Here is a 19,182-nt window from a genome sequence, read left to right on the forward strand (position 1 = left end):
TTTAGTTTATCATGTTCTTGCTTTGTTTTAGTGTCTTGTTCACAGTCTTGTCATGCACTTCCTGGTTTTGTCATGTTTCAGTGTCATGTGAATCCCATGCCCTCATGTGATCTTGTGTCTTGTCCTGTCATTGGTTCATTGTCTCATCACTGTTCACAGGTGTCACTTGTCTTGTCATTAGTCTGTGTGTGTATTTTAGCCCTCATGTTTGCCATGTGTCTTTGTCTGTTATTAACGTTGTACCCGTTGGTGGTGAGTGTTCTCAAGTCTGTTATGTTTAATCAAGCCAAGTTTATTGTCAAGCCAAGTTTTGTTTGTTGTTTTGCCAAGTTTTGAGTTAGTGTTTGTTTTATGTTTGGATAAATAAATGCTGCACATGGGTTCTGAACATTTGCCTCCAGTGGAATTATGTTACAAGGACATCATGAATTCTTTGAAGTATCAAGTCATTCAGGCAAAGATAGTGATGCCTTCAGTTCAGAGACTGAAGCTTGATGATCAATGGACTTCCCTGCAGGACAGCCATCCCAAAGTATACATCCAAATCTACTTAAGATTGGTTTAGGGATCAGTCGTAGAACGTTCTTGAGTGGCCTGTACAGTCTTAAGATTTAAATCTCATTGAAAATATATTTGGTGGAATTTGAAGAAAGCAAAGATCGTATGATAGATAGTAAAGTTAGTATGACTCATGAAGAACTAAACCATTTATTAATGATTATCAGCTACAAATTAAGATTCTATATGATTAATAGATTAAATAATATATTAATTGTCATTAGTTAAATGTGTCATAATGTGTTAATTCCCTAATAACATATTATAATAACTAATAGTGTAAATTAATATGTTAATTACCACAATGGGTCGCAGCCATGCATTTCAACTTCCAGTTGTCTGCTTTAATTAATCATTAGCAGATGATTTGCAAAGGTATTATTATGTTATGACTTTACTTGTTGGGGCACATGACTATTAACTGATTCAAAATTAATTAAAAACCCATAACCACATTGACATATTACTTACCAATAATTTAAGTAAAGTCATAACATAATGATACCTTTGCAAATCATTATCTAATGATTAATTAAAGCGGACAACTGGAAGTTGAAGTACATAGCTTTGACCATTTTGGTTATTAATATATGAATTTATATTACCAGTTAATATAATATGTTATTAGGGAATTAAAACACGATGACCCATTTAATTCATTTCTGTTCACCCAAAAATGAAAAAAAAATGAAAAAATTCTGTCATCATTTACTCACCCTCAAGTTGTTTTAAACCTGTATGAGTTTCTTTGTTCTGCTGAACACAAAAGAAGATAGAGTGAAGAATGTTCGTAACCAAGCAGAGAGAGCAACCATTGACTACCATAGTAGGGAAAAAAAATACTATGGTAGTCAATGGTTGCTCTATCTGAATATCTTCTTTTGTGTTCAGCAGAACAAAGAAACTCATACAGGTTTAAAACAACTTGAGGGTGAGTAAATGATGACAGAATTTTCCTTTTTGGGTGAACTATTCCTTTAATATCAATTCATATATTATTTAATCCATTAATCATAAAGAATGTTAATTTGTTGCTGATGCAGTAATCATTAATAAATGGTTTAGTTCTTCATGAGTCATACATTAACTCATGATTATCTGTGCATTAGTTAAGCATGAATTAATGCATATTAGTGCACAGTATTGTAAAGTGTTGCAGATTATGAAGAATAAAAGTTTCTGCACAAAATTTGACTTTTGGGGGTTGAATAATTTTGTAAATAAGTGTTTCGAGCCAATTAGATTTTTTTTTTTAGCATTTCTCATCAAGTTTACGTTCAATCACTCAAATGTGTTTTGATAACTTTCTAATAGAAATTTTATGAAAACAATTCAACAAAGGCATCTAGTAACAAACGAAGATTATATCAGAGAAAGTTTCTGTATTCTATTATAATAGTTTACTGATGCCTTTGTTGAATTGTTTTCACAAAATGTTGTTCTAGGCAGCAAAATGTCTTGCAGGTTATTTTGAATAATTTTGACTTTCCACTCAATCTATACAATCTTGGTACAATCTATACAAACATTCACACACAGGTCAAGAAGGGTTGCTTCACAATAGCGCCATCTCCAGGTGAGATAGGGAATGTTGTACAGAGTGTCTCGTGGCAAATAAATGCAGTTAAATGTAAAGTGAGCGAAATTCAAATATATTACAAAAATCAATTCGTACATTACTTTTGCAGAAAATATCAGAAATTAAAGATTTCCTGTTTATACAGGGAAAGAAGTTGGTTACATGACATAATGCCATGGTTCTTGGTTCACAGGTGACAGGTAGGCCTAATGCAGGTATTTTTGTTGTACGTTCTGTAAAATATGAGTGCAAATAATGAAATATACAAGTTACAAACCTCAGGTGTCAAAACCTGATGTTTGTGAAAGAGGGAAGAACAGGTGGCAGAATGTGAAACATTTGTGAACAAAATTTACTAGTTAAAAAGTTTTTAAAAAGTTAAATTATTTGTTTTCCCCTCTGAAAGATGATTTATGTCTAAAACTCTATAAAAAAGGAAGCATAGAATAACATGTATCTCCTCGTTTGTTCAAGGACTGTGGAAGTTTGTGAGGCAAACAGGCCTTGACATTGTCTGTTACCTACATGACATGAAACTCACTATAGTGATCTAAAAGCTCTTAAGCACATGCAGAAATTATAAGATAAGGTGAATACAATATAAATAGAATACAAAGAATATGATGGTCCTTTAGGTTAGGCATTTATTTTTTGAATGTCCCTGTTCATCTTTGGTATGAGATGTCATAATTTCTAAGAGTTTAAATAAATTACATCCTTAAAAATGTAATTTGTTTGAATTAATTCAAATGAATATGACTTTTCCAAGAGAAAAATACATATCATCGATTTGTTTTTGTTATTAGGAAAATTGTTGGCTATATATCATCAAACTAATGGAGTAGTCTAACTCAAAAACCAAACAAAAAAAAGCTTATTTTCAAACAGCGTTTAAAGTTTATTTAGAACCCAAAAAAGCCTAAAGAACTGTCTCTGTTAAATTAATTTAAAATGTCTGTGATGCCCTTTAATTTTAATTTAAAACTTTTTATTTTTTTATGTGTCTAACGTTACTTGCAAAATGACATTTATGCCCGATCTCACAACGAAGCCCCGCCTACCAGTCACAGTTGTCCACCAACTAGAACGCTCCTTCTTTTTCATTGAATCCAATCGGAACAACGTTTGCTACACGGACGCTCGGTACGCGAACATCTGATTGGTCGAGCGGCGTTCTGGTGTGACGCTAGGCTTTACGCCGACGTTGGGGGCGGTGAGGGAGGGGCGACTCTAATGGCGCATCGCACTCCGACCGATCCAGCTCTCCACAAATAAACAACAGCAGTACTTCACTATCTGGCCTAATTTCCACTTTTTACAGTTCCACCGCGCTGCAGCCGCGCTTTGCGCCTTTCCTCATTGAGCAGATCGGCTGGGCTTCTTTTTAGCGGCTGCTCGGAGCACAAGAGGCCCAGAGGAAAGACGGAGGATCGGATCGGTGAGTGTGCAAACATGGTAAATGAACAATGTTTCTGCTCGTAACCTTACTCATTAAAGGGATAGTTCACCCAAAAATAAAAATTCTGTCATCATTTACTCACACTTGGGTTGCTTCAAACCTGCATGACTCAATTTATTTGACAGAACACAAAAGATGTTAGGCAGAATGTTAGGGATTGAAAGTGAATGGGGACTGACTGCGACTGACATTCCTCCTGACATCTTTTGTGTTCCTCTCAAAAAGTCACACGGTTTTGAAATAGCATGAGGGTGAGTAAATTATCTTAACATTTATGTGGACTAAGTTATCCGTTTAATTTACAGAAGGTGCCTCATAACACCTTCTTCTTGAAATTAAGAAGCTGTTTGCTAGAAATATTCTCCCTCAATTCGGTTTGTTTTCTTTTATCGTTTGAACCAGTCTTTTTACTACGTTAGCCATTTAAAGCCTGACCTATGAAATAATAATCAAAGAACTCATTTGGAACAGTTTTTTTGAACGTTCAGACAAAATATTGTTTTAAATGTGCCTATGTGCTCCATATTTTAAATCATATTTGATACCTCAGGCTTTTATGGCCCATGTGGTATGATTGAATGAAAAATTAGAGTTCCAATTTGAGTGAAAATGTGCAATTTGGTGCAGATGTTATTTATTAAATTCGGATAGCTTGTAATGTAAATCACTTTTTATAACTGTATAACAAGACTATTAGATAAAATGCAAATATCAGCTGTAACTCTACATCTACATATCTCAATAATATGTTTTAGTAATATGACATTCAAATGCTTAGTTTTATGATCAAAGCTTTGTTTTCATTTTGGGGGGCAAAATGTATGATGTAATGCAATACAATGATATTAGAGATCTAGCCTAATTAAACGTTCTTCAAAAGCCTGTTATATCATATTTGGTTCTTACATTTTAAACAGATTTTTCTTAAAAAAAAATGATGTATGGATAATCAAGTAGGCTAAACATTGCACAGCACAAAGACGCGTGCACCACAACCTAGTTGCATTGTAGCATTTAAAACAAAGTGTAATACACACACATTTCTACATGCTGATGTTTTCTCCATGCGTTCTGTTTCCCTATAGAGAATATGCAACAAACGTCAACATGACGTCCAGATTTAGTAAAACATATACACGGAAGGGTGGAGAGGCCAGCTCAAAGTTTGACGAGGTGTTTTCTAATAAGAAGGCAACGCTCAGCACCAAATGGGGAGAGACCACCTATAAGGCACAGTTGGGGGTCAAACGGCCCTCGTTCAAGCCAGAGGTTCCTGAGCTGACTAAACGACCCCGCTTTGACGATGACGATAGCTCAGAGGACCCATTTGGCTTCGACAGTGACGACGAGTCCAAAACGGTCTCGTCCAGAGATCCTCCTCAATCTGAGATGGGTTCAGATGCAGCAGGATCTGGGAATGAACTGTTAAAGACTCTAAAGACAGAAAATCCCAGTGGGGGCACAGCAGTGACCGGTATGGGAGCTTCCTCCTTGGGGAGCAGCTCAAATATCAGCAGTGGGGTGGTTGGTATGAATAGCCCAGGTAAGATATTAAACCCCCTAAGTTTTTGTGGAGCACATCATTCATGCAGAAATGCGTATGCGTGCATTATCTGAGACAGATCTTCAGAAAGTTTAGTTCAAAAATTAAAAAAATTAATTTCTGTCATTTACTTTCCCTCATGTTGGTCAACCCATATGAATTTTTTTCTTCTATTGAACACAGCGAGAAACGATTCATTCACTGGTTTTGTAAACTGGATCAACTAATTCATTGAAAAGATTGCTCATGTTCTCAAATCAGGAATGGCTACTTCTCTAGTTAATCCGATTTTTAGTGAATAATAGCCACGTTTACATGCGCACTTTTTTGTCGTTACGATTGAAAGATTCAGGGGACTGTTTACATGAAACGTTATCTAAACCGATGTGCTGATGCTTTCAATCGGAATCATTTTGTGACATGCGCACAGTTTGTCTGCCGCATCAGATTTGTAATGTTGCCAGTTATAGTAACTGTGACGTTCGTGGATCAATAGTTCTGTGTTAGTAATTTTTATATTTATTGATTTTTCTACTGGCAGACATGCAGTAGTTTAACCTAATTTACGTCCTATACAAGGCTATTTCAACAGCTATGAATTAGGGCTGGGCGATATGGCCGAAAACTGTATCACGATATAATTGTTTCATATCGGTCGATATCGATAATTATTGATATGTTTTATGACCTATTTAAAATAAGGACCAGGAGAAATATTTTGCATTTAAACATTTTTATTTTAAAATGAACCTTCCTCTGATTATAATCCACTCAGTTATAAAGGCAGAAATGTCAACACAACCATGGAAAACACTCAAATAGTTAAAATAAAAAAGTAAAAGTAAATCACAATGAACACTTAACAGTTATCCCTTAACATTAAGGTGCAGTGCCTTCATTATTTCTTTGTAATGGTTACCGTTTAGATTCTTTGTCATAAGGCACTGATGCAGAGTAACATTACCTCTCCATGTAGTTTCAAAGGCTGAATCCGAAATCGCCCCCTATGCCCTTAAATAGGGCATTATTTGAAGGCACAGCCATTTGTAGAGGTGTCCGAAACCATAGTGGACGTTATTGAGTGCACTCATTCTATCCCACTTTGCACCGCAATATTGAGTATACAGCCGATGTACACACAGTGGCTGTAAAAATCGCTGTGGCACTCAAATTCCACTTATCACTCCACGCCGGTTCTGTTTACTGAAGAATGAATCCAACATGAGACAACGATATGGCGCAACCAAACCTGATACAGTTACCCGATTGGCTGTTAGCCTGTCACTCCCTTCGTTGCTTGGTTACCACAGAGTGAGTGCCTTTGTTCATGCAACCAAACTTGCTTCGCAACCTCTGGTTTCTTCCGACAAAGAAAAAGAAATGATCGAACACATTTTTTATTGATATTGATTACGTGTCTATCACGATACATATCGTTATCGTTTTATCGCCCAGCCCTACTATGAATGAAGAATGCGGACTCAAAATGAATTCAATTAATTTATTTTGAAAAACACAAATTAACAATAAAATGCACCCAAATTATTAATAAAAACAGGATATACGGTGATATAAATATAAACAAAGTAATTAAAGTAGACTGTGGGTAATGTTACTTAACCAATTTGAAGCCGTTGTTGAACTTTTTTTTTAATATAACAGCAAGAGAAATGTCAACACATGTCCTCTCCAGCAGTTTGAATGTTCCCCGTTGCCATGGCAACTCTCAACGACCACCAGGACTTATACAGTTTTATGAAAGCTATTTATTATTTGTTGTAAAGTGTAAGAATCACCTCAGAAAATACATTCTTCTGTCAGTTGAAGCCTAGGACAAACGCTATCAAGATGAGATGGTGTAGCCAGGCAATGTCCGTGTCATTATTCCAACACTATGTTATAGTAACTTGTATACGAAATAAAAAGTTTAACACCTCACCACCTAACTTTCCTCTCTTGTCAACATTATAGCCTGGTGTGAGGGCGGCGCGCACTCTTCAGTGGTGGAGGCGCGCGCTGTATATCACGTCACACAGAAAGACGTACACTCAAAGTAATCGGATCAGGTCGTTTACATGGTGGAATTTTTTGTTTGATCGGTTCATGAAAAGGTTTATACCACCCCTCTTAAACCGATTACAATTTAATTCGGTTTGGACATTTTTATTCCGATTGAGGTGTTTATATGGAGCATTTTCATTCGGATTGGACTTTTAAACCAATTACAGTGCTCCATGTAAACGCACCTAAGGAGCACTGTAATTGGACAAACCAGACAAGGCTTAAGCCTAGTTAACTGTCAGTGCCATTGTTTTGTCTCAAGATGCACACCAGTAATGTTTTGTTCTAAGGCATGTTTGTAAAAGCTACTTAAATGTCTTATTTGAACTAAAGCCTAATCCTGGCTTAATCTATGCCCTGTCTGTGAAACCAGGCCTAAGTCTTTTGTTCCTGTTTGAAACACAAATTAAGGTTTTTGCCCTTCCATGAGCACAAAAATGAGAGCAAATTAAATAGGGCTGCACGTTAAGTTGCAATGAACCCGAAATCGCTCTTGAAGCGATTTGGCTTAGTACGATTGTGAAATCGCTATGGTTGTGATTTGTTAATGAGCAGCTTGTCAGTGAAGCATGGCTCTGTGATCAGTTGTAAATGCTCCTGCATCTGAAAGCACTGCGAGTTTGAGTCGCTTATTATGCGCATTTGAAAAAGCAACGCAAGCATTTATGAACCACTTGTCCAACAACATTTAATAACATGTTTTTACTCCAAACTCACTTAAATTCATTTGAGTGTTTGAAAACATAATCCTGTGAGATGATGTGGCTTCTTACACAGAATAAGGCACACAACATATTATTTCATAGTATTCTATACAGTGATAAAGGCTATGTCGATTAGCATTGAAGTATAAATATACTTTATCATGAAAATACGCAAGGATTGAAGAACTCAGATAAACTATATTGTCGTAGTCGTGTGTTTATTAGTCATGTTTAATCAATCAAAGCGTTTCAATCTGTTTATTCAGCTACAGTGATAGTATGAAGCCCATAGGGATTTCCTGGAATGGGTTATTGTACTTCTGTAGGGCATATTTGGAGTTTCTGCGTGAGAGCGCCCTCTGGCTTTCAGATTGAGCAGCATTTACAGATCACAGAGCCGTGCTTCACTGACAAGCTGCGCAAAAAAAATCGCAGCCTTTGCCAAATTGAGTGCGGTTTCATTTAGATTAATCATTCATCCCTACTATGAAATATCTTAGTTTGTGTTCTGAAGATCTGAAAAAAGTCTTATGGGTTTGGAACGACATGAGGAGGAATAAACAATGGCAGAAATGACATTTTTGAGTAAACTATTACTTTAAAACCAGGCATGAAAAAGGTGTCGTTGAGTGTGTCTGTAATAATTCCATGGGAACTATTGGGTGACCACATTATGGTTTCAGTTTCTTTTAGCTCACGAGAAATTGTCATGACATAATTATTATTGTGCTTCTGCTGTTGTAATGAGCTCAAGCACTTGGCTTTAGAATAATTTAGGGTGCTTAGTTGGTCTTATTACAGGTTACTTATAATGACCTTCTATATCATGTGAGTCACACCCTTATTATGATGTCTGAGTCTTTAAGATGACCTCACACCATTGTGTTATGTGGGGTGATGAAGTCACTGGGTCTTTCTGAAGAAGGTTATACTAGTTTTATTCAGTGTTGAGAATAGCAGTAGCTCTGCTGAAGTCTTCGGTCTGTAGTTGAGGTGCTCGTGTAAGCACACCACACGCTGGCATGGACTCTGGGGCTCAGCAGGATATTTTCAGCCCTATGCAGTTCCACACTTTCCCATGGCTCTTTAGCAAGGCTAATTACGGCCATTAGAGGAGAAGTGAAACAAGGACTCAGGTTGTGATGACCCTCTAAGGATCATACCACTTCTAATAGTAATAATAATTAGCTGACTGTGGAAACCTTTATTATGGGGTTTGAAAGAAATGTGCCCTTATTGATCCAAACTAGGCTTGCTACGATAGTCGGTGTTGCCGGTGTTACCGGTGTCCAGACTCAACACCGGTTACATCACTTGCCCACCGTGGCACCGCCCACCGTCTTTTTGATTTTTTTATAGTAATAAAATAATTTAGTTCAGTTAGAGAACAGACAATACAAATAAAAACTGAACTGTATCTGCTTAATAAAGCAGGATCCGACCGTGAGTCTCAGCAGCGGCAGGAGTCATTCATCAGATTTAAGAGTGAGGAGCTGACGGAGATGATCGCGGAAGATCTGGTTTCAAAGCGAAACGTAAAAGCTCCTATTTAAGGGAGTTTGTCATTTGTTTTGTTGTTGTGTTTTTCATTAAAAATAATAGGCTAATGAACCCACAATTCAAGCAACCCGCAGCCGAATTGGCGCTAATTCAAACCGAAAGTAAAATGTGCACGGCCGCACAGAGCGCGCATTGTTTACTTTCGCCTGGCTCCACAGTGCGAGCCTCCGCGCTACGCTGACTGCGCGCATTTATTTTTGCCACACGCACCGAGTATAAACAAGGCTTTACGGTGGAACTGTTATTCATTCATGGCGTGCATCTCAATCATAGACTGATCAATGCTTGATCAGTGCCCTGACTACTGAACTAGGGAACTGATTGAGACGCACCCATGGCCTCACAGAGCGCGCATTTACAGACGAGCTGTCATTCACGGTGTGTGCGCACTGACGCGTTTTCAGTTCAGAGCGGTCGTGTGCATGTTACTTTCGGTTAGATAGAATTAGTGATTTAAAAGCCTCCGCCGGTGATACCGGTATTACCGGTGTTGTCACACATCAATTAACCGGTGGGGAAATTTCCTCACCGTCACATCCCTAATCCAAACCTGTATGACTTTATTTCTTATCTGAAACACAAAGAAAGATTTGTTGCTGGTAGGGCTGGGCGATATATCGCATGACATTAAGCGCATCTCGTCAGTAAAGCCGGTTCCTTGATTAGTAGTAAATCGCCATCACCTGTTTTCAGATGGAGCGGCATTTACTACACAGAGCCGTAGTTCACTGACAAGCTGAGCCATATCGCATTAATTATCGCGGACGTATCAACTCATTTTCAGTCAATCTCATGTAAATCATGAGTACCTATAGAGTAGTATTGCATCTTTCATATCTCCGAAAAGTCTTTAGTTTTATTATATTTATAAAAGAAAGATACGCTGATATACAGAGTCTTTCTGAAAAAAGCAGAGCGGCTGGGGGCGAATCGTTTGGGCGGAGCTAAAAGGTCCCATTTTTCCTGTGTTTTTGAAGCTTTGATTGTGTTTACAGTGTGCAATATAACATGTTTTCATGTTTCACGTGTAAAAAAACACAGTATTTTTCACACAATTTACTTTTTACTTTTCTGTATACCGCTTTTTTCACTGTCCTAAAAACAGCTTGAGGATTTCCCTGTTCTATGAAGTCCCTCCTTCAGAAATACGTAACGAGTTCTGATTGTGCGTGTTGTGATTCGACAGCAGCTTAGCACACGTTGCCCGGAAAGGTCACGCCTCTTACCATAACGAGGAGATGCATGTGCTCAAAGTACAGCGTCCCTGAAGGCCAAATAAAGGTGATTTGACACCGGGATGAAAATAACAGCGTCTGGATGACATGGCTACAAACACACTACAAACGCAATCGAACGCAACACTTCCTCTTCTCCATGTGGGAGAGCAACAAGACCACGCCCCCTTTTTTGCGTATTCTTGTGGGCGGAAGTTAGTCAACAAACTGTTCTACTGACGTCATTAAAGCAGGATGTACCAGAATGAAGTCCAAACCGGCCGTTCGCTGTAGGCTTTGAAAGGGAACTTCTGTTAAATAAAATATCTCGCTTGGCATTGAACTTTGAGCTTTATAATTTTACAGGTATTATTTATGCTCTAACAGCAACATTACACACTAACTAAAGTTTGAAAAATGGGATCACGAAGAACAGGACCTTAAAGAATGACGAGAGCGCGCAGCTATTGCGTTGAGCTATGCATGTTTACTTAGAAAAACAATGGAATCGCTAGCCAACAACACAGAAATTTGAAGCAGTTTTACTCACCGCCTGCTACCAACACACGACGTGAACCTTAATCGCTGGGATTGCTCCATCTTTCAGCATTACACGAGCTACAAATCCGGAGTTGAACTGTACCTTGTTTATAAACCATCGTCGCCGAAATTCAGGGAACAAACAAATACTTGCACAACTCCTGCTCTGGAAAAACAAACTCCATCCACTGTCCCATTAACGCTGGGTTCCTTGGGAAGCTGTGCAGGGTTGTCTTGCTTTGGTGACATTGTTGATTCCGTGAAGTCCTGTGACTGCAGCGCAGCTGGTATGGCCCGTACAAGGACATTCCGCCCCATCTGACGTCACATATACCCATACTTGAAAAAAACTTCCCGAAACTTATGAGAAACCGGAAGGAGTATTTTTGCCACCAATCGACTCCATCAAACGTTCTACTTTTTTTTTTTTTTTAAACTTTGTCAATGTTTAGGATGGGTATCCAAGTCTTTAACAGTGTAAAAAGCTCAGTGTGCATGAAACAGCATTTCACCCCCCCTTTAAGTACTGTCTCTTCAATGAATTTGTTGATTCAGTTCACAAAACCTAATGAATCATTCACAACCGAGTTCTCACTGTGTTCAAAAGAAGAAAGTAAGTCATTGTTTGGAATGAAATGATGGAATTTTCATCTTTGTGTGAAATATTTGAACACCCTGCTATTTTGCAAGTTCTCCCTCTTAGAAATCATGGAGGGGTCTGAAATTGTCATCGTAGGTGAATGTCCACTGTGAGAGACATAATCTAAAAAAAAAAATCCAGAAATCACAATGTGTGCTTTTTTAACTATTTATTTGTATGATGCAGCTGCAAATAAGTATTTGAACACCTGAGAAAATCAATGTTAATATTTGGTACAGTGTAGCCTTTGTTTGCAATTACTCAAACGTTTCCTGTAGTTTTTCACCAGGTTTGCACACACTGCAGGAGGGATTTTGGCCCACTCCTCCACACAGATCTTCTCTACATCAGTCCATCAGTCTCTACATGCACCGATCATGATTTTACATGGCCGATTCCAATACTGATTTTTTTGCAATAAAACTGGCCGATTCCGATATCGATTTTTTTAACATTTTTAAATTTAAATTTTTTTTACACAATAAAAGAACGAAAGTATACATGAACAAGATGTTTATTTGGTATTTAACAGGCTAAATTGGCTTTTGGCTAATGAAAACAAGTCTGTGAACGATCAGCCTTGTGGAGGTGTACAATTTTGTCTCTAGTGTCTTTGGACAGCTCTTTGGTCTTGGCCATGTTAGTAGTTGGAGTCTTACTGATTGTATAGGGTGGACAGGTGTCTTTATGCAGCTAACGACCTCAAACAGGTGCATCTAATTTAGGATAATAAATGGAGTGGAGGTGGACATTTTAAAGGCAGACTAACAGGGGTTTGAGAATCAGAATTCTAGCTGATAGACAGGTGTTCAAATACTTATTTGCAGCTGTATCATACAAATAAATAGTTAAAAAATCATACATTGTGATTTCTGGATTTTTTTTTAGATTATGTCTCTCACAGTGGACATGCACCTACGATGACAATTTCAGACCCCTCCATGATTTCTAAGTGGGAGAACTTGCAAAATAGCAGGGTGTTCAAATACTTATTTTCCTCACTGTATATATAATATGTATATATATTGCTATAGTTGTGTTTTGACGTTTTTTTTTTTTTTTTTTTTTTTTTTTTCTCCATTATCCAACTCTTTTCAACTTCATTGCAGCTCAAACGTATCCAGCCTCATCACATGTCACTGGCACTGTAGGAGCCTGGAGTAGATCCAGTGTCACAGTAAGCAAACCAGTCTCCCAGATCTCCAGCTTGAAAACCCACACTAGAAACGTTTCCAATGACTGGGACTCTTTCGGGGAGGACTCTCCTCCTGGGGCTGGCGAGGGGAGTTCTACCCAAGCTGGGAACTCTTCTGATGGACTCAAGAGCTCAGAGCAGTGCACCGCTGAACCTGAACCTCTAGTGGTACCGGTTGACTTTGAGCAGCTTCCGCTTCTTAAACCATCCAACGACAAAGTCTACCGACGACCACGAAATAAAGGGATGGATAGTTCTGGAGCCAGTGATGCACCGGTTCCTGCTGTGAGTTCAGCACCAGCCTCTGCACTGGTGAAGAGCACAAGTACCGGAGTTGCTGGGAGTTCTGAGGTCAAGCCTGCAGGTCGGGGTCGGGTGAGGGACTACACGGTTCTTCACCCATCCTGTGTGTCTGTATGTAATGTGACCATACAGGACTCTATTGAAAGGAGCGTGGATGATTTTGTCACCCCAGTGCAAGCTGACATGGGAGAGGCGGGAACGTTCAGGAGGAAAACGGACACACAACCTGCCAAGCCTGCCAGGTACAGTACAAACATACTCACCAAATAAAGCTGTTTTATTAGCATTTTTTAATTTGTTTGATTAGGCTGGTATTGTAATTATAATTATAATTACAATTTATAACTTATAATTAGGGCTGTCAATTATAATTAGGGCTGTCGATTAATCACAATTAATCTCATCCAAAATAAAAGTTTGTGTTTGCAAAATATGTGTGTACTGTGTATAATCATTGTTTATTTGAATACACACACATACATGTATATGTTCAAGAGATATTTGCATATCAACATTGTTTTATATAATATGTATTTTTAAATAATACTAATTAAAATATATTATAATTTACTCCATTTAAACTTCAGTTATTCAAATTTGCAAATATGTATCTTTATCTTTATTTACTCTTTGTCTTTAAATAAAATGTAATTAAAATTCTCAAAGCTATCTCAACATATAATCATGTCAGAGGCTTTTGACTTTCAAGCTATTTTTTAGATTGTAATATTACTTTACGTTGAACTCCATTGACTTGTATTGCAATTCTGCTTATAACTATGAGCTCAATTACAAATTAGAAAAACTGTAGAACACAAAAATGGTTTGTTTTGACATCTGTATTGCTCCTTTTCCTCCTATGTATCTTTTTTTATTTAAATTTTTTTTTTTTTTAAGGTTCAGACCCACTCAGAGTAAAAGTAAAAAGGAGACGAAACTGGAGTTTTTCGGCTTTGAGGCTCAGGGCGCAGATGGAGACGCCACTGCATCTGGCAGCACCAGCTACAAGATCAAATACTTTGGTTTTGACGAGCTGAGTGAGAGCGACAGTGAGGATGAGGACGACTCAGCAGCTAAAGAGAGAAGGAAGAATAAGAAGGCAGCGGCGGAAGCTTTGGAAACCAGGACGGGCAGTCCCCAGATCAACGACTCACAGGAGAGTCAACAGAGTCAAAGCAGCCTAAGTACAGGTACTCACAAACACACGTCATAAATGCACAATTTCATCATTTCATTTGAGCGAGTTGGGAAATTTAAAGAGCAATTTTGGATAACTTATTTGTAGAGCAATCTCTGGATTCATGCTGGGTTTTTTTTCTCTACCTATTGTCAGATTCTCAGGAGTCGCTGGATGAGACGGAGGCTTCAGGCTCACAGAAGGAACGGCATGGAAAGCAAACCGACAAGTCAAAGGAGATCGGACGCAAGATATTCAGCGGGCCAAAAAAAGTATGGCTAAAAAAGCTTTAACAGAAACAGATTAACTTTATCAAATACTGCTGCTGCTTTAATTTAATTGTTAATTGTGTTTTATGTGTGTGTGTTTAATGCAGTCTCCTGCTAAAGCCGTTTATAACGCTCGTCACTGGAATCAACCTGAGCCGGAGGAAGTGCCTCATCCTGCTTCCTCGCATACTGTGCCTGCACCTGTACGTAAAGTATACAATTCATGACCTCTGAACTTTATACCCTGAAATTTCCTCTGTATTTGTGCACCATAATTTGGTTGGTTTTATTTATTTATTTTTACAGAAGGCCAGTGTGTCCAGCAGCAGCAGCAGCAGCAGCAGCAAAGACACAAATTCCCATAAAGATGATGGAGTGTTTAAAGCGCCGCCCCCTCCTCCTAAAGTCACTAAGTCTGTCACTATTCCCACTGAGCCATACCAAGACATTGTCACTGCACTAAAATGCAGGAAAGAGCACAAAGAGGTGAGCACTGTACTCTGGGAAATAATGTAAATAATGGGGCAGTCTTGGCCTAATGGTTAGAGTCAGACTGGTAAGCCAAAGGTTGCAGGTTTGATTCTCAATGCCGACAGGAAATGACTGAGGTGTCCTTAATCAAGGCACCTAACTGCCACAGCAAAAAAGGCTTCCCACTGCTCCGGGTGTGTGTGTTCATCGTTTGCAGTGTGTATGTGTATGTGTTACCCCTTTTCCACCAGAATGAACCCGGTGCTAGTTCAGAGCCTGTGCTAGTGCCAGTTCGGAGTTGGTTAAACTGACAAGCCTTCTAAGAACCGGTTTGCCTTTCCACTGGCTAGAGAGCCACCACATAGCCAGGTCTTGTGTCACTGTATACGTCTCATCTCTCTTTTAGCAACGCTAGAGAGGCAGCGGGAAACACAAACACACCAGGCTTGTTCGTATCGAGATGTATCAGCGCTGCGCAGACCGATCCGCGCATGAAATCGAAATACCACATGAGCGATTCAAAAGGAGTCGTATGCTCTCGTTGTACTTTGATGTCATACAGCGATTGGTCTGCACAGCGCCGATGCATCTCTAATAAGCCTTCCATCAACAATGGCGAACTTTGCGTTACTATTGATGCACATGGCTTTACGATCCTACATCGGCATCAAAACACATCCAACACATTCGTGCAGCTCGCCGTAAGTTGTATAGACGGTGATTACAATCGAGCAGCTATTAGCTCGATTAGCTGCTATTTCAGAAATGGCGGTCACAAGTTTGTTTGTGTTCGTCTTGTTGGTCACAGTAACCCTGCCCCCAGCCCCTGACGCAACCGGTTCTTACTTCTAGACCAGCAATGTTTTGGTGCTACTTAAGAACCACTTTTCCTGGTTCAGAGCTGGTGCTTTGGGTGTGGAAAGACAAAGAACCGATTTGAAACTAGGCTCTGGCTCCGAACCAGAACCAGCACTGCCTTGGTGGAAAAGCCACCTGTGTGCACTAACTTGGATGGGTTAAATGCAGAGGAGAAATTCTGAGGCCTTCACATGTCACTTTCACTAAATGATTCTTTCTGAAATGTGTCTACTTAAACCAGTGTTTTAGTATTATTTATATGCTATAGAGCTGCACGATTTTGAATACATTTAGAAACACTATTTTTTTGTTTAGAATAGAGATCACAATTCTCTCACTGTTCTGAATAGACAGCTAAACCAGTCTATTTTAAAAAAGGATGTTATTAGTTTGTAATAATTATTTTTTTAAATCGGTTTGTTTCATTACTGGATGAATCCACATTTTTGAAGGAATGTCTTGAATAAATGCTTTAATGGCAGTCACCTACTGGTGTAACAATGTAATTGATACAAGTTTCAAATTTAAAAGGTTATATATACTCTATTTTGAACGCTACCGAACTATACACTTTTATCCCAGCAATTCTGTGATATGAATTATTATAAGATATTGTGTGGTAGAAAAGACTGTTTGTGAAGTTTTCATATCTATGACAACTGCTCCGTCTGGCTCAGCCACAGCAGATTTAAATGTTCCTGTGATTGTACTTTTCAAAGTTTTAATAGACATTTAGGATTGCATGGGTGTTTGAATCAAGACAATATTTTAACAATTCATCATGTAGCTCTAATATACTATTATAGAATTTATTCATATTTTTATGTTTTTTGTTTTCAAAAGCAGCATTTCTAATTTTCATTCAAGATTTCCCATCTAATTTTATTTCAGCTTTATTTCTATTAACATTTATTTAAAAAATTTTTTTTTTTTTTTTTTTTAGTTAACAATAACAACACTGACTTGAACAAAGGCTGTGCTTATATTTGAATGTTTCTTTCTTGTCCTGTGTGTGTGTGTTTGTGTGTGTGTGTGTGTGTGTGTGTGTGTGTGTAGTTGTACACGGTGGTCCAACATGTGAAGCACTTTAATGATGTGGTGGAGTTTGGGGAGAATCAGGAGTTCACTGATGACTTTGAGTATCTGGAGGCGGGCCTGAAGAGCATACAACCCCTCAACACACGCTGCCTTAGGTGAGACAAACGCTGAAAGGAGTATTTTGGGTCATTTGCGTTTCACAACCTCGTTTATGTGTGCCGCAGCTGTGATTTGCTGTTAAAGGGTTAGTTCACCCAAAAATCAAAAGTAATCAATTACTCACCCTTGTGTCGTTCCAAACCACGTAAGACTTTCGTTCATCTTCAAAACACAAATTAAGTTATTTTAGGTTTACAACGGATTTAATTTATTTAGGCTTTGGTTGACGCAAGGCCCTTTCACATCAGCCGCAATGCAAATTTACGATGTCTGTGACGTTTCAGTGATGTTTTGCGGCGACAGCAAAGAAAACATGGACACTTCCTCATCCAGCATCCATTTTTCTTTAAAAGACCGAAAAGAAGATTTTGGGTGCACCCAGTCTTAAAGAACAGAAAGAGCAGGCAATTCTTGAGGCGGCCCATCATTTTCCATTTCAGCTGTCTAGATGCATATTATTGATGAATGCGATGTTTATGTTTCGACCCTGCTTGAAGAATTCATCAGCAGGTCAACTGAGAGAAGGCCCACTTTTGGAAAAGTGTGAAAGCCCTTAGGAGCGTGTGTGGGAGCGCTCCGTTCAACGTGTTGGGAAATCGGGCGTTTTGTCCCGCGTCAGCATTTATTCAAAAGTTAATAACGCTCAACATTCAAAAGGTAAATAAGGATTTATTGACGACCCGACTGACCGCGACCCAAATATCATTAAAAATATTTTTGGATGGCTCGTAACCGCGGGTGACCGCAGGCACCTGCTCATTTTGGATCAACCCGCTCATCACTGACCCCCACATATATAAGAAGTACATTTTTACACACAAAGACGCATGTGTATAACACACAACCACTAATCTTTTTCTGTTGTTTTTTTTTTGACTGCAGTATAATCAGTCTGGCCACACGCTGTGCCATGCCAAGTTTCCGCATGCACCTGAGGGCCAGAGGGAAGGTGGCCCAAGTCTTTAAAATGCTCAGTGATGCCCAACAGCACCCGGTGAGTTTCTCATCTAGGACCTAACCAACAAACCAATCACCTAAACATCAAACCAATCCAATCACGCAAACTGTCTTTAATCTACCAACAAACTAACTAATCTGTATAACCAAACATCAATCACAGCTCTATCATTATGAACACAGCTACAGTGCTGTGTGGAACAACAGTTTGTTTACTTCATTAGTATACATTAATTGGAGATGTAATCATTTCTGCCGGCAGACAAGGGAGAAATGCAAACAGACGCTGAGCCGTTACTCTGTAAATCTCGTTAGTTCAGTTTACACAGATGGTGCATGAATGTTTGCCTTGACTCTTTCCGCTTGACTTGAATTTATTTGTTTATTAAAGGATGTTCATCAAAAAAATAAACTAAATCCACTTAATGAGTCAAGACAGATGTTTATAATCAAGTAATAAGTCACAAGAGGCCATGCCTTACAGTTAAGGGATGTTTTTTATAATGCACATTTTTTTAGAGTAGTGTAGCTTTTAGTTCATTTCGAGCTTTCGAAGCCATCTGTATTCTGGCGTACTCACAGCATAGCTTTTTCATTCTCTCTATCCCTGTTCCTCTGGATCTGGTAGAATATGGCTCTCTGCACAGCATCTCTGATGTACATACTGAGCCGAGACCGGCTGAATATGGATCTGGACCGTTCCTGTCTGGAGCTGATGATTAGGCTGCTTGAACTAGAGCAGGACGATTCTGTAGCGGACCAGTTAACAGCTAAAGAGATGAGCCGAGTTAAAGAGAAGATCCGCAAACTCTGCGAAACAGTCCACAACAAGCATCTGGACCTGGAGAACATCACAGTGAGTGACTCCTGTTTTTCGCACCTTACATGTCAGAACCA

At 38.8% G+C, this 19,182-nt stretch overlaps 1 protein-coding gene across 2 annotated transcripts in view; it reads left to right on the forward strand.

The window, feature by feature from the left end:
* The first annotated feature begins 3,334 nt into the window (after positions 1 to 3,334).
* The window catches only part of wapla (WAPL cohesin release factor a), a 30,995-nt gene continuing 15,147 nt past the window's right edge, over positions 3,335 to 19,182 (forward strand). The window contains exons 1-10 of one of the 2 annotated variants that reach the window (XM_079832539.1): positions 3,335 to 3,575; positions 4,682 to 5,139; positions 12,968 to 13,598; positions 14,254 to 14,546; positions 14,690 to 14,805; positions 14,910 to 15,005; positions 15,109 to 15,288; positions 17,188 to 17,324; positions 18,211 to 18,322; positions 18,914 to 19,141. In XM_079832539.1, the coding sequence (XP_079688665.1) occupies positions 4,704 to 5,139; positions 12,968 to 13,598; positions 14,254 to 14,546; positions 14,690 to 14,805; positions 14,910 to 15,005; positions 15,109 to 15,288; positions 17,188 to 17,324; positions 18,211 to 18,322; positions 18,914 to 19,141 (2,229 nt within the window). In that variant the 5' untranslated portion in view covers positions 3,335 to 3,575; positions 4,682 to 4,703. Of the gene's footprint in view, positions 3,593 to 4,681; positions 5,140 to 12,967; positions 13,599 to 14,253; positions 14,547 to 14,689; positions 14,806 to 14,909; positions 15,006 to 15,108; positions 15,289 to 17,187; positions 17,325 to 18,210; positions 18,323 to 18,913; positions 19,142 to 19,182 lie in introns of both variants that reach the window. The other variant, XM_079832540.1, reaches the window with a different exon arrangement.

This window comes from Gobio gobio, assembly GCF_949357685.1.
Source record: "Gobio gobio genome assembly, chromosome: 13".
Lineage (NCBI taxonomy): Eukaryota > Metazoa > Chordata > Actinopteri > Cypriniformes > Gobionidae > Gobio > Gobio gobio.